We start from the raw sequence: 14,416 nt of genomic DNA on the forward strand, positions 1-14,416 counted from the left end.
ACGGAAACTAGCTGTTACTTAAATGTAACCTGAGTCTCAGTCTTCCAATCTGTAATAAAGAGATACAAATATCCTTACTCTACCCCCTACCCACTTCAGAGGGATAGGTAAGAATGTGTCTACAAGTGAGCATAAAAGTAGTAGTAGGCAGGGTGGGGTGATTCACCCCTATAATCCCAGCAGTTTTGGAGGCCGAGTGGGGAAGATCCCTTGAGTCCAGGAGTTGGACGCTGCAGTGAGCTATGATCGTGCCACCACACTCTAGCCTGGGCAACAGAGCAAGACCTTGCCTTGAGGAAAAAAAAAAAAAAAAAGCCGGGCATGGTAGCAGCTCATACCTGTAATCCCAGCACTTTGGGAGGCTGTGGTGGGAGGATCACTTGAGCCCAGGAGTTCGAGACCAGCTTGGGTAACATAGCAAAATCCCGTCTCTACAAAAGATACCCCCCTAAAATTTAGCTGGGTGTGGTGGTGCACGTCTGTAGTCCCAGCTACTCTGGGAGCTGAGGTGGGAGATCACCTGAGACCAGGGAGTTCCAGGCTGCAGTGAGCTGAGATCGTGCTACTGCACTCCATCCTGGGCGACAGGTAAGAGACCCTGTCTAAAAAGAAAAAAGAAAAACAGAAAAAGAAAAAAAAAAGTAGTAAAATAACACATGTATTAAATGTTTTTTTAACTCTTCTTTTGCGTCAAGCACTGTTCTAAGCACTTTGCAAATATAACTCATTTGCACCCCATCACAACCCCAGGAGGACACTGAGGTACAGAGAGATTATATGAGCTGCTCAAGGTCACACAGTCAGTCTGTGGTAGACCCAGATATGGACCCAGGCTGCCTGGCTCGAGTGTACGCTCTTAATCACTACACTTTGCAGAGATATCTGCAAACAGAAGAGCCACTTCCACCAGGCAGCCGGAGGCAGCCAGTTACCACTCTGGAGAAATGCCTTACCCTATTTCTACCCGCTTGCCTTTCCTCTTGCTTGTAGCTTCCCTCCACTCAGGCCTTGGGTTTGTGATTTCAGGTTCTGAGGCAGGTGTAGGGGACAAGCACCATAGTCTGATGGTTAAGAGCACAGACTCTAGGATGTGACAGACCAGGCTTCTAACCTGGGCAAATTACTTAGTCACCCTGGGCCTCAGTTTCTTCATTTGTAAAACAGGACAATAATCCAGTTGTGTCATTGTTCTGGGGATTAAACAAGATGACTTACGTAAAACTCTTAATATAGTTCGAGCATATAATGGGCTCCAGAAATTAGCTATTGTTATTAATAAGGTGTGGAATAAAAGGGGTTGGTTTAGAGAAAGAAAATTGGTAAAAATAGAAATAAGATAAAAACACAGAATTTAACATGATAGAAATATGACAGAGCCCCTCAGTCATGTTGGGCTTCTTATTTAGACCTAAGTTTACACTGTGTTAGGGACTAGACCACTGAGTGACATGAAATATTCTCACTCTTTGAACATACGCTATCCATCTGTGGCAGCCTGGGAGGTGGGGGCGTGGGAGTGATGGGTCAGAAGTTCAGAGGCGATAACCCATTATTGATCAACTACCAGGCAGGATGCCAAGCTCTTTACTTCTGTTACCTTGTTTGTTTGATCCCCATGATAAACCTTGTAAAGAGGTGGTAGTGACCACACTTTTTTTTTTTTTTGAGACAGAGTCTCACTGTGTTACCCAGGCTGGAATACAGTGGCGAAATCTCGGCTCATTGCAACCTCTGCCTTGCAGGTTTAGGCCATTCTCCTGCCTCAGCCTCCCGAGTAGCTGGGATTACAGGTGTGTGCCACTATGCCTGGCTAATTTTTTTTATTTTTAGTAGCAATGGGGTTTCGCCATGTTGACCAGGCTTGTGTCAAACTCCTGACCTCAGGTGATCTGTCCACCTCAGGTGATCTGTCTGCCTCAGTCTCCCAAAGTGCCGGAATTACAGGCTTAAACAGTTTTTTAATGGAAACTGAGGTTCAGACAGGTTAAGTAACTTGTCAAGGTCACACGGCTGAAGAATGGTAGAGGTAGAATTTGAACCCAGGTCTCTAAGACTCTGCTATACTTGAAGGGAACCTGTATGATGTCCAAAGGGGGTTCTTAGTTACCCACCGCCTGCCTTCTACCTTGCCATGTCCCCACTCACCCACAGGCTGAGACTGCATTGAGTGAGCCAACAGCAGGCCCCAGCATGTGCCACCTGGGGCATGCCAGGGCCTGGACCCTCTGGTGCCCTGGAGGACAATCATGCTGCCAGCACACCCCCACTTGAAGCCTGGTTGACACTCCCACTCCCCTCCTCACCCTGGCGTGGGAGGCAGGACGGGCCCCTCCTCAGCAGGTGTTGGGCACACACAGCCTCATTGCTCCCCGGCTGCTGCAGACCGGTATTGGGTAGGCAAGCCCCAGTCCCCAGAATAGTGGAGTGCTCAGGCTTGCCCGGAGCGGCCAGACCTCTGCCTATGGGACCCAGGCAGGTGGCAGCACAGAGCCCCAAGGGCAGCCAGCCCCTCTGACCTCTCCTCCCCACTTCCCAAGCGTCCTTTCCTTTTCTGGGGAACTAGACGCCAAGCTTTGGGACTGTTCCCCCTAGACGGTCAAGACAGCCAAGAGGGACAAAGCGGCGCCCCCTTCCCCCAACAGGGCCTTTGCCCCACTCTCGGTTCCGTGTCTGAATCTTTTCCCCACCGCACCCTCCAACGCAGGCCCGGGCGGCTCATGAATGAACTGCACTGTGTGGGGCGCAAGGAGAGGACACGCTCCTGGGTCCGGCCGTCTCCCCAGTCTGCCGACCAGTCAGTACCCAGACCGGCCGGGGGCAGCGGCCGGCCTCGTGCCAGCACCTGCGAACCCTGCCCTTGCCGGAACCCGAGCCTGAGCCCGAGCCCCTTCGCCGGGCCAGCTTTGGGTGTACTCGCCCCCGGGAGCAGCAGAAAAAATAAAAGAAATCGAGGGCATCGGACTTGGCGACCCTGGGATCCAAAACTCGGGGGCGGGGGCTAGTTCTCCATAGCGGTGGCGGGCAGGCGGGTCGCAGCTGACACCCCCGAGGGGCGCTCTGGGGACGCGCACCTGCACCGGGCAGGTGGGAAAAGAGTGGCACTCGGGGGCCAGGGGCGGGGGTCCCACCCCTTGGGATCTCCCCGGGGCTGGGGAGAGCGGGCGGCGCGTATCTAGACCTCCAGCAGCGGGTGGAGGACTCACATTTGGCTCGGGATGGTGCGGGGTTGGGGGCAGCGCGCACTACCGCTGAGTCCCGCGGGCCCGGGCACCTCTGGGTCCCGCAGGAGGTTGAAGGGAGGGGACGCGCAGCTGAGTCCAGCTTTTTTCTTTGGGTGGTGGTGAGATCTTCGAAGAAAAGAGCGAGGGCTGGGGAGGGGTCGCGTACTCACCCCCAGGCGCAGACTCGGCTCCAGCTCGGAGCCCCGGGTTGGGGCGGGGCGGGGCTGGGGGAGGGGGAGGGGGAGTCACTGGGCGGCTCGAGCTCCGGGCTCCTGCGGCGGCCGCGGCAGTGTATGGGGGAGGGGGAGCGGGAGGAGGGAGGAGGAGGGGCGGAGCTCCGCAGGGCCCGTCCCCGACGCCGGCGCACGCAAGGCGCGCGCGCACTCTCAGATCGCTTCCACCGCGTTGGGCCTGTAGCGCAGGCGCTGAGGGGAGGCCGCGTGGGGCGAAGGCGGTGCTTGGCCGGTGGGTCCCGCTGCGGGATTTTCCCGGGCAGTGAGAGCGGTTTGTCGGGGGGCGGGGGTGGGCGTCAAGCCCCTAATTCTCTCCTTCACCTCCTCCTTTCTCTTCAGTAGGGGAGGCCCACTCCCCAGGGTGAGTGAGGAGAGGCCAGAGTGGGAGGCTTGTGGACCCTTTGGGGCAGAGGGTCAGTGGGAGAGGTCCCAACGGGGAGGGGAGGCCCATGATTTGGACTCTCCTCCCTTCTGCTCTCCATGGGCGGCTTCTGCGACCCCTAAGTCCGCGGCCGGCGCTCACCTGCTTTCCCGGGGTTGCGGAGCAGTACTGGGGAGGTCGGGCTGCGTTCAGCCGCCGCAGGTCACTCTGGCGCGTCTCCTCCACTCTCCGCGCCGCCCTCCCCTTTCCCAACTTGGATTTGGAGATGAGTTAGCCTGACGCTTCTGTGGTGTGTGGAGTGAGTTCTTTCTTTCACTCTGATGAGTGCGCCCTCCCCCAGGCCAGGGGGTTCCCTGGTTTCTCATTTCACTGGAGACTGCATCTGCCAGTGATTAAGACTGGAAAGATGGAGAGACTGAGACTCTTTCTATGTATCACCCACACAAATAAGGTCACAAAGGCACAACGGACACCAATTTGGTAATTTAATTTCTGGTTCCTGGAGGGGAGAAAAAGGAAGTATGCTTTCCACAGCAGACGATAAATGAACTTTGCCACCATAAGAGATGGATGGCACTGAATTTATAAAGAGGTTAAGAGGGCATATGACAGACACCTTGGGGTACTTGGGAAACTCTGGGAGTTAACTCCCTGGGCGGGTGGTGGTGGGAACTGCTACTGCTGGACAGAAGGACATTGCCTACCTGGGGAGTTTGGATCTTGTAGTTGGTCAGCTTCTCTGCTGTATGCTGGCTTTTCAAGGGATCATTAGTAGTTTTTGGAATGCAACTGTAAGGTTTGATTTATTTGCAGTGTTTTTCAAAGTGAATCCTATTGGTGAGTTGGAAATTAGATCACGGCCTTTAAAAAAATGAAATAGAAAATATCAGAGGGTGTTGCACTTATTAAGGGTATTGTTTCTTGACATTTGCTTCAGGTGTACACACACTTGTGAGTGTATCAGTAGGTATTCTACAGTGTGTTTCTGTAGGTAGCAGTGAGAAAAGCTTGAAAAGCATTGGTCTCCTGTATCCTGCTATTTGCCCTCTTGCCTTTCTTTGCCTGAGTTTTCAGTCACTTAAAATTGTCCGTGATTATGCAGTTAGCATACCAGGAATATACAGTGAAGAATAAAGTGGATGTTCTTCATGGAGTTTACTGTGTGAGACGAAAGACAGTTCAGTATTCATCACTGGAAATACTGTACGTGCTATTGAAAAACAGGGATTTTATTGAGGTAAGAAGTAGGCTGGCTTGGCTGGGCGCGGTGGCTCACGCCTGTAATCCCAACACTTTGAGAGGCCAAGGCGGTTGGATCATGAGGTCAGGAGATGGAGACCATCCTGGCTAATGTGGTGAAATCCCTTTTCTACTAAAAATATGAAAAAAATTAGCCAGGCATGGTGGCATGCGCCTTTAGTCCCAGCTACTTGGGAGGCTGAGGCAGGAGGATACTTGAACCTGGGAAGTGGTGATTGCAATGAGCCAAGATTGCGCCACTGCACTCTAGTCTGGGTGACAGAGCGAGACTCCATCCAAAAAAAAAAAAAAAAAAAGGAAGTAGGTTGGCTTAATTAGGAAGGGCAGTTTTTTACCTGTGACAGAAAAGAAGATGGAGATAAAGCCCGTTTTTGGTAGAGTACCTGGTGGGAAGGGTCTTGTAGGCTTTGACTCTGGGAGTTGTGAATTGCTTGTGTGGACAATAAAATTCACTTTGAGGTTGAATAGCACTATAATGGATATCTGAAAAATGGAAGTGGAAGCCATAGTTACCTGGTTTTTGGACTTCTAAGCATCACTAGAAGGCATTTTATTTTATTTTTTTGCGACAGAGCCTCTCTGTGAGTGCAGCGGTGCTGTCTGAGCTCACTGTAGCCTCTCCTGGGCTCTAGCAATTCTCATGCCTCAGCCTCTCAAGTAGCTGGGACTGCAGGCCAATGCCACCACTCCTGGCTAATTTTTGCATTTTTAGTAGAGATGGTGTTTCACTATGTTGCCCATACTGGTCTCCAACTCCTGGCCTCACTTGATCTACCCAACTCGACCTCCCAAAGTGCTGGGATTACAGGCGTGAGCCACCTTGCCCAGCCAGAAGGCATTTTTTAAATGTTTTTATTTTTTACAAAATAGTATAGTTATGAATCTGAGCATGTGGATTCTTGAGCTATTTCTGCCTGTGCCTAATTAGGGTTAGCACCTAATCCTCAAGGAGTGTGTGAACCATCAAGTGACACTTTCCAGGGCAAGCATTTCAGAAAGCCTGAAATGAGAATTGAGTGCCTTGTGGAATCCATTAGGGAACAGTGGCCAAAATATTTTATTATTGCTCCTGAATATTAAGGATAAAATGTTTCCCGGTGGGGGGGTGGCGGGAAATAACAACAACAAAATTTCCCTGGAGTTCCATTTTTCAAGTGGTTGGGCACTGAACATGGTTATTTAGACTCTCCTTAGCTCCTAGAATCTTCAGTGTTGCGACAATCCTTTGAAACCTATTTTGTTCCACTCCCGTCTTTGGGGTTATGATACCTGGGCCCACCTAAGATGGATTTTCCTACTGTCAGGTTACTTAGATAGGTCCTATGGCTGGTGGGGGTGGGGAGGGGGTAGGGGCTTGAAAAGCAGGTTATGGTTTAGCCTTCTATTTTATAGACTGATGGTTTGTCTGGGTTGTAGCTTATCCTGTTATGATTTTACATGTGTATTGACAGTGACAGCTAGTATGCAAGAGAAGACTGCGGTTCAGATCTCAGAAATGTTCTGGATCAGGTAATATGCTGAATATTTAAAAAGGCAATAGTAATGTATCTTACCATTCTTTAGTGAAATAGCTCAGAGTAGGAAAGCCCTCTGTTAAAAACAAAAAAAATCGGGGCCGGGCGAGGTGGCTCATGCCTGTAATCCTAGCACTTTGGGAGGACAAGGCAGGAGGATCACAAGGTCAGGAGATTGAGACCATTCTGGCTACAACGGTGAAACCCTGTCTCAACTTAAAAAAAAAAGAAAAGAAAAAAAACTTAACCTCCCAGCACTTTGGGAGGCTGAGGTGGGCAGATCATGAGGTCAGGAGTTCAAGACCAGCCTGGACAACAAGGTGAAGCCCCATCTCTACTGAAAATATTATCTGGGCATGGTGGCGCATACCTGTAATCCCAGCTACTCAGGAGGCTGAGGCAGGAGAATTTCTTGAACTGGGACCAGGAGGTGGAGGTTGCAGTGAGCTGAGATTGTACCACTGCACTCCAGCCTGGGCTACAGAGTGAGACTCATCTCAAAAATAAAAATAAAAAAAATTAAAAAATCGTTTATGTCTTTAGAAAAGAGATGAAGCACTTTACCATGTTTACTCTAAACTGAAAACACTTTCAGGGCTGTTATCTTAAAGAGGCACCCATGGTGCTACCTGGAGAAATCAGGGAGCGAGCTTGTTCTTGCTGGCCAGGATCTGATAAACAAACTATTTATCCTGCAGAACTAGTCCCTACTGGATAATTCAGAGAAGGATTGTCCACATTAAAATGATCTCTTACGTGAGTGAAGCTAAAGCACTTCCATTTCCAGACCTCTTTGCTTTTCCCAATATGATCTTTTTTTGACAGAGTCGTTGAAACCTGGACAAGTGATTCCAGGGTCACAGACTTAGTTTGAGATGCAGGGAGGATAGAGTGAGATACATGCTTTGCATCAGCAGGATTCTCCCATCCCCAATCTTTAACTTTTCCACACTGCTCTCTTGCCTATTTGACATCTCCGTAAACCTGGAGCCCACCTAAACCTGGCCCAATGGAGGTGCTAATGGGAAAGGGATTATGTATGCGATTAAGTAGAATTTTACTTTGCCTTGTGCCGTTTTTCCTGAGTTTGACCATATGAAGAATATTACAAATTTATATCTGGATTATAGATGTTTGTACACTTGTGAGGTGGGGATGGGAGGGGGAACAAAACTAGAGTAGATAAAATTTGCAAATCTATACATTGAAAAACCACCTTGAATAATTGAGAATTGTCTAACTACTCCTCCTTACCTTTTTTTTTTTTTGGTGACAGAGTCTCACTGTATCACCCAAGCTGGAGTGTTGTGCCGAAATTATGCTTACTGCAGCACCCAACCCCTGAATTCCAGTGATCCTCCCCGACTCAGCCTCCCAAAGTACTGGAATTACAGGTGTGAGCCACCACGCCCAGCCTGCTTTAAATATTTTTGCAACAAAGTGGGGCCTAAGTTAGATAAAAAAACAAATATAGGACAAGAATCCTAGACATGTTTTCCCTTTGTAAAATGGGCTTGAGAAATGGGGTTTTCTCAGTGGTAGCTTTAGTGGAAACAGCCCATCTTGCTATTAAGGAATACTACTTATTGATAGTGCTGCTGTGAAAACACACACCTTTGCAGATGACTCAAAATCAGCTTTAGCTTTGGTCTGAGGCTGTCCTGAGTGTAGTGCAGATATTTAATGAAGAGATGGCTTTTTATTTCCTGCGTTTTTAAAAGATTATGTGGCAGCCTTATCAAAGGAGAAGGAGTACTTGCCCTGCGTGTGTGGTGTGTTTGTTTGTGTCCATGAAGCTTATTAGTGGCTAAAGCAGCATCTTCACTGTGCAAGTATTTTACAGTGTTTAATAAAAACCTTGGGCTCTGGTCTGGACCTTGTTGCCTTCTAACTTGGACGAGTCAACCAACAAGTTTTAGCATTTCTGTCTTCATTTCTCCAACTTCGTGGAGCCTGCAGAACTGTTCAAAATCATTAGCAGATTCAGCTGCCTTGCAGACTGTTGGTCTTTCCTGTTTGTCTTTGTTTCCATTGGGAGATCAGAATGAAATCTTCAAAGAAAGTGATCTGTGTGAAAGCACTTTGAGAATTGTCACATGCTATTGTGTGAGGTTAAAAAAACCACACACACACACCAAACTTCCTGAAGGGAAAGTTGGGTAGCAAAAACAGTAATAAGTCTGTAAGTAGCAAATGAAAGTACTTATTGGTCCAGAGTAACTGGGGAGAAACCTGAGATGGGAGGGGTTGTGTCTGCATGACAGGACAGAGGGTCCCAAGAATTCCTTTTTGTTTTTGATTTATCAGAGCTGTCAGGCCTTTGCTTTTTCTACACTGATTAAGAAGGACATTTATTCTCTCACACTGGCAGAGTTTGTCCTTTTTGTGTCTGGGCTTTCCATTTGATTTCCTCAGTGTCTTTTCCCTTCCATTACATACTAGCAGAACCTCCTTTAAATGCTCATTTGTGATTGCGCTTTTGTTTTCTCCTTTTTCTATAGAGTCCATTCCCCTTGAAAGGTCTTTAAAAGGTAACCTGCCAGGCACCTAAAAATTGAAATTATTTAGGTAGAAACAATGTATAATTATATATAGATCTGTGATACTAAATATATTTTGCTGATCCTCAAAACTTAAAGTAATGGTCCTTTCCAGCTTCCACAAAGTGTCAGAGGTACAGGCTGTTTGTGTCCGCCCTTCCAACACAGAGTAGCTAAAAATGAGCTCTCAGTGCCTATGAGGCTTTCCCAAATCACTGGGAGCCTGGGTGAAGGGCACAAGAAAAACCACCAACCCCACTGACATGGAGCCTCTCTGGAGCTGGAGGTTGAGTTATAAATCAATCAGTCAATCCTTCCTTCCTTCCTCTCTCTCTCTCTCTTTCTTTCTTTGTTTCTTTGTTTCTTTCTTTCTTTTCTTGGTTGTCTAGGCTGGAGGGCAGTGGCGTGATCTCGGCTTACTGCACCCACCGCCTCCTGTGTTCAAGCGATTCTCCTGCCTCAGCTGGGGACTGGCTGTAGCTGGAACTACAGGCGCAGGCCACCATGCCCCACTAATTTTTTTGTATTTTTGGTAGAGACAAGGTTACACTTTATTGGCCAGGCTGGTCTCAAACTCCTGCCTTCAGGTGATCCGCCCGCCTTGGCCTCCCAAAGTGCTGGAATTACAGGCGTGAGCAACTGTGCCCGGCCATAAATCAGTTCTGTCCACTTAACTGAGAGTCACTCAGCTGTAGTTGTGCTAGGCACAGTTCTGGGCACTGAGTGTCTGGCATTGAGCAGAGCAAGGGTGGGTCCCTGCTCTCACAGAGCATACATTCCAATGGGATCTGTAGGCGGTGCCAACTCCCTGGTATTCCTCTGAAATCCACAGTCTTCCCTTGCCTCTGCAGCTGAAGGGAGATCTTAAACCAAGATGGAAAATGAGCATGGCTTGGATTGTATTTATTTCTTTTTCCTTTTCCTACCACCCACCTTCTCTTCCTCCCTGCTTTCCCCCTACGACCCCAGGCTCTTTTTAAGGAGAGGTTGTGATTCAGTAATTCATACTCTGAAACTGGAGGGTAATACTTAGTCCTGACCAGGAAGTGGCATGAAAAGCCATCCCTGGCACCAAAGTTTTCCAAATATTTGGCCTCCTCTGAGAGTGTTGTAGAGAAGGAACTGTCATTGATGCCAGTGTCTTTGCACAAGACTCAGAATGACATTGCTTAAAGCAATGTATATAGACTAGGTCTGAAGTGATTCAGAGTCTGTGTCCACGGGGTGGATTTATGCTAGGAAATAATATCGGGGTCCGTCAAAGTTGCTTTGAAGTAAATTGCTGCCTCCATTACTCTTCCGTGATCCGAAGCAGTTGTTTCATTGGTGGAATGAGGCATTTTCCATAGTGGGCAGTGTAGGCACCAGGCCCAAGAGATGAGTCCAGGGGGTCTGGAAACAAAACACGGGCTAATCTTCCATGATTAGCACCATCATTCTCTTACAGCATGTTTGCCTGAGATATCCTGATTCCTAAAATACAGATAAGAGCTCTACCATGTCTGGATTTCCCTCTGTTAGAGCCATGGGCAAAGTGGGGGATCTGTCTTTCTCCTGGCTACCTCATTTATTTTATTCAACAAGTATTTATTGCACTCCTACTGTTTATCAGGACTGTCTGGGGTCTTTTGCTAGGAAGAGGAGGGTACCACAGGTTTTTTTTTTTGTAGGGGGGAAATAAGGGACATATATACAATAAGTGAATGTATTTGATTCTTTTGTGCTTTCAACATAGGAATGCTAACTGCTGTCCATTTGATGTCTGAGTCATTTGGGTTTGGGTCTAGAGGTCAGTATCAGATCCACTGAAGAGCTAGTGATGAGTCATTGAATTGGGCCTTTTCTTATGAAAATGGAAGCATTCCCTAGAGACATGAATATATCATGCTTGTGTTTGACGACAGTACAGGTAATCCTTAGCATCAGAGTCTGTGTGGTTCCTGAATTCCTGTAGCATGTTCAGGTGCCATGTTGTCAGGATCTCTGGTTTCTGAATTTTGGATAGTGAGTAGGAAGAAACAGAATGTTAAAGGACATCAGCCTCATCTCAGTGTCCATGTTTGGATAGTGAATATTGGCTCAGTGATAGTTACACTGGCACAAGGATATCCCCAATGTGCAGGAGGGGTAGCAATTGATGTTACAGTTTGACACAAGACTTCGTGGGAGGATATGCTTGTGGAACTGGGTCACATTTGTCTAGGCAGAGATGAGTGTCGGTTGTGGAAATGGCTTGTGAGCAAGGTGCAGAAAGGAGGCCTAAGTTTGTGTTTGTGCACTGACAGCCCTACAGAGTTTAGGGAGGTGCTTTGTGATGATACCCGAGTCAGGAAAGTTCTGGGAAACTAAGTGCTTCTGCAGTTCTTAGACGAATATCAGTGCTCTGGAGGAAGCAGTGTGGTGGTCAGAGGCAGGGTGTTGCAATTCTCAGGAGAGGGAATGTGGGTGGTACTGGCTTAATCTTGAGGGTTCTGTGGAGTTGTTCAGGAAACTCTTCTCTCTCAGGGATTGAGACCAAGGGCGTGCCAGTATCAGATGGGAACAGCTTGGCAGGGATTTGAGCTAACTGTAACCTGGACCAGAAGGACTCTGCTTTTCAGAAGTTTTGTTGTTTTCCGCCAATTTTTAGTTATTGCTCTGACTGTGGATCTCTTACTGCCTTCTACACTACAAATTGTCTTTGAAACTTAAAGTGAATAATTTTCACCTGGTATGTGTCTACGTTTCAGTTCATTCAGCAAGCACTGAATTGGCTGTAAAATGTGCAAGTGACATCAGTATTTTTTTTTTTTCAGATGGGGAGTCTCACTGCATTGCCCAGGCTAGAGTGCAGTGGCGCGATCTCGGCTCACTGCAACCTCCACCTCCTGGGTTCAAGTGTTTCTCCTGCCTCAGCCTCCTGAGTAGCTGGGATTACAGGCACCTGCCACCACGCTTGGCTAATTTTTGTATTTTTAGTAGAGATGGGGTTTCACCATGTTGGCCAGGCTGGTCTCGAACTCCTGACCTCAAGGGATCCGCCTGCCTTGGCCTCCCAAAGTGCTGGGATTACAGGCATGAGCCACCGTACCTGGCTGATGTCAGTATTCTTGATGGAGCAAGAAAGATTTAATAGTTGTAAAATATTAATATTTAAATTAAAGTTGCCATGTTTACTCTGTTGAGTAAGAGCATGGGTTTAGGAAGCTGACAGCTGGGGTTCAAATTTCATCCTGGTTACTCCTAGTTTTGGACCTTATTTCCTTGTGTATGACAATGAGACTAATAATAATGGTATCCACTTTGTAGAGTTTTTGTGAGTTTTAAATGAGATGGTAATGTAAAGCACTTAGCCTGGTGCCTGACACATTGTAACCATTTGATAAGTGTTCATAAAGAAAGAACACAGAAGCAGTTTCAGCATCCCAGCAGGTGGGAAATGGCGGAGTATCTGGCCTCCATCTTCAGCACCAAGAAAGACAAAGTCAACTGTTCATTTTATTTCAAAATTGGAGCATGTTGTCATGGAGACAGTGCTCTCGGTTGCACAATAAACCAATGTTTAGCCAGACCATTGCCCTTTTGAACATTTACCGTAACTCAAAACTCTTCCTAGTTTGCTAACGGTTTGCGCTGTGCCGTGAGCCCTGTTGAGATGCAGGAACACTATGATGAATTTTTTCAGGTTTTTACAGAAATGGAGGAGAAGTATGGGGAAGTTGAGGAGATGACCTCTGTGATAACCTGGGAGACCACCTGGTGGGGAACGTGTATGTCAAGTTCGCCTTGACAAAGATGCAGAAAAGGCTGTGATTGACTTGAATAACCGTTGGTTTAACGGACAGCCGATCCACACCGAGCTGTCACCTGTGACAGACTTCAGAGAAGCCATCTCAGTATGAGAGGGGAGAATGCACATGAGGCGGCTCCTGCAACTTCATTCATTTGAAGCCCATTTCCAGAGAGCTACAGTGGGAGCTGCATGGGCGCTGTTGCAAGAAGCGTAGATCAAGTTCCCAATCCTGTGAGCTCATTCTCGGTATAGAGACCATGGTCGTGGCGGTGGTGGTGGTGGAGGTGGCGGCGGAGGCAGATGGAGTGTGACAGGAGGCAGTTGAGAGATCATGAGAGATCTGTGTGATTCTGAGCCATGCCATTCTTACCTTATGTCTGCTAGAAAGTGTTGTGGTTTATTGACCAAACCAGTTCATAATGGGAAGTTTTTTTAGAAAAACAAAAAAACCCTGCAAATACGAGTTTCTGAATAAAATTTGTAGTGATAATAGTAAAAAAATAAAAGAAAGAAAGAACACAGAAAGAGGCCAAATGACCCTTCAAGCTGCTTGATACCCAGAGCTCTCAGGTGAAATGAGCTTTGGTATAGCAGAGCACCCTTGGACTGAACCTGGATTTAGTCTGGTTCTGCTCTTGACTAATTGTGGGACTCTACACAAGTCAATCTGCCTGTATATCATTTTTCTGATCTTTAAAATGATACATGACATCATGATAATGAAGATGATAATGATGATAGCTAATAGGTAATGAGTGCCAGGCACTGTGCTAAGTGCTTTGCATGGCTTATCTAATTGAATCCTCATAACTACCTTGGAGGTAGATACTGTTAGTATCCCTGTGTTACAGATGGGAAACCAAAGCTCAGCAACTTAGTTACTTGTCCAGGGTCACTTCATCAATAAAAGTAAAGATGGTCTCATCTGGCAATCTGATTCTCTGTGTGTCAGATGTTATGTCATAGTCTTGCATACATTAGCTGCCTTCTTTTGCATTTAATTTGCTAATCATAATTACATTTTGGTTAATGCTTCATGAGTTGTCTTAAGGAAAACATTTGGGAGTAAGTTTGGGATTTGAGGCTAAATTGTAGTTAATAAGCATTTAAAGGGCAGGCATGGTGGGTGGCTCACACCCATAATCCCAGCACTTTGAGGCTAAGGTGGGAGGATTGCATGAACTCAGGAGTTTGAGACCAGCCTGGGCAACATAGTGAGACTGCCATCTCTACAGAAAAACAAAAAATTATCCTGGCATCGTGGTGCTTGCCTGTGGTCCTGGCTGTTCAGGAGGCTGAGGTGGGAGGATTACCTCAGCCTGGTGAGTTCGGGACTGCAATGAGCCATAATCGCACCACTGCACTCCAGCGTGGATGACAGAGCAAGACTGCCTCAAGGAAAGGGAAAAAAAGTATTTATGGAGTGTCTAGGTATTCCTGGAGAAGAGTGGATTCCCCTGCCCCCACCCCAACATTCTTACTAAATAAAATCTT

At 47.3% G+C, this 14,416-nt stretch overlaps 2 protein-coding genes across 8 annotated transcripts in view; one reads left to right on the plus strand and one right to left on the minus strand.

Annotated features, from left to right (window-relative positions):
• TMEM63B (transmembrane protein 63B) overlaps positions 1 to 4,127 on the minus strand; it is a 28,967-nt gene extending 24,840 nt beyond the window's left edge. The window contains exon 1 of one of the 3 annotated variants that reach the window (XM_021676053.2): positions 3,978 to 4,127. The gene's annotated coding sequence lies outside the window, so the exon portion shown is untranslated. Of the gene's footprint in view, positions 1 to 3,203; positions 3,346 to 3,391; positions 3,517 to 3,977 lie in introns of those variants that run through there. The other 2 variants (XM_012448747.2, XM_012448749.2) reach the window with 2 other exon arrangements.
• The window catches only part of MRPL14 (mitochondrial ribosomal protein L14), a 114,106-nt gene continuing 103,288 nt past the window's right edge, over positions 3,599 to 14,416 (plus strand). The window contains exons 1-2 of one of the 5 annotated variants that reach the window (XM_012448753.3): positions 3,697 to 3,815; positions 12,815 to 13,168. In XM_012448753.3, coding sequence (XP_012304176.2) covers positions 13,112 to 13,168 — 57 coding nt within the window. In that variant the 5' untranslated portion in view covers positions 3,697 to 3,815; positions 12,815 to 13,111. The other 4 variants (XM_012448754.3, XM_012448756.3, XM_012448755.3 and 1 more) reach the window with 4 other exon arrangements.

Source organism: Aotus nancymaae, unplaced genomic scaffold, assembly GCF_030222135.1.
Source record: "Aotus nancymaae isolate 86718 unplaced genomic scaffold, 86718_ANA_hifiasm-v0.15.2.pri h1tg000040l, whole genome shotgun sequence".
Lineage (NCBI taxonomy): Eukaryota > Metazoa > Chordata > Mammalia > Primates > Aotidae > Aotus > Aotus nancymaae.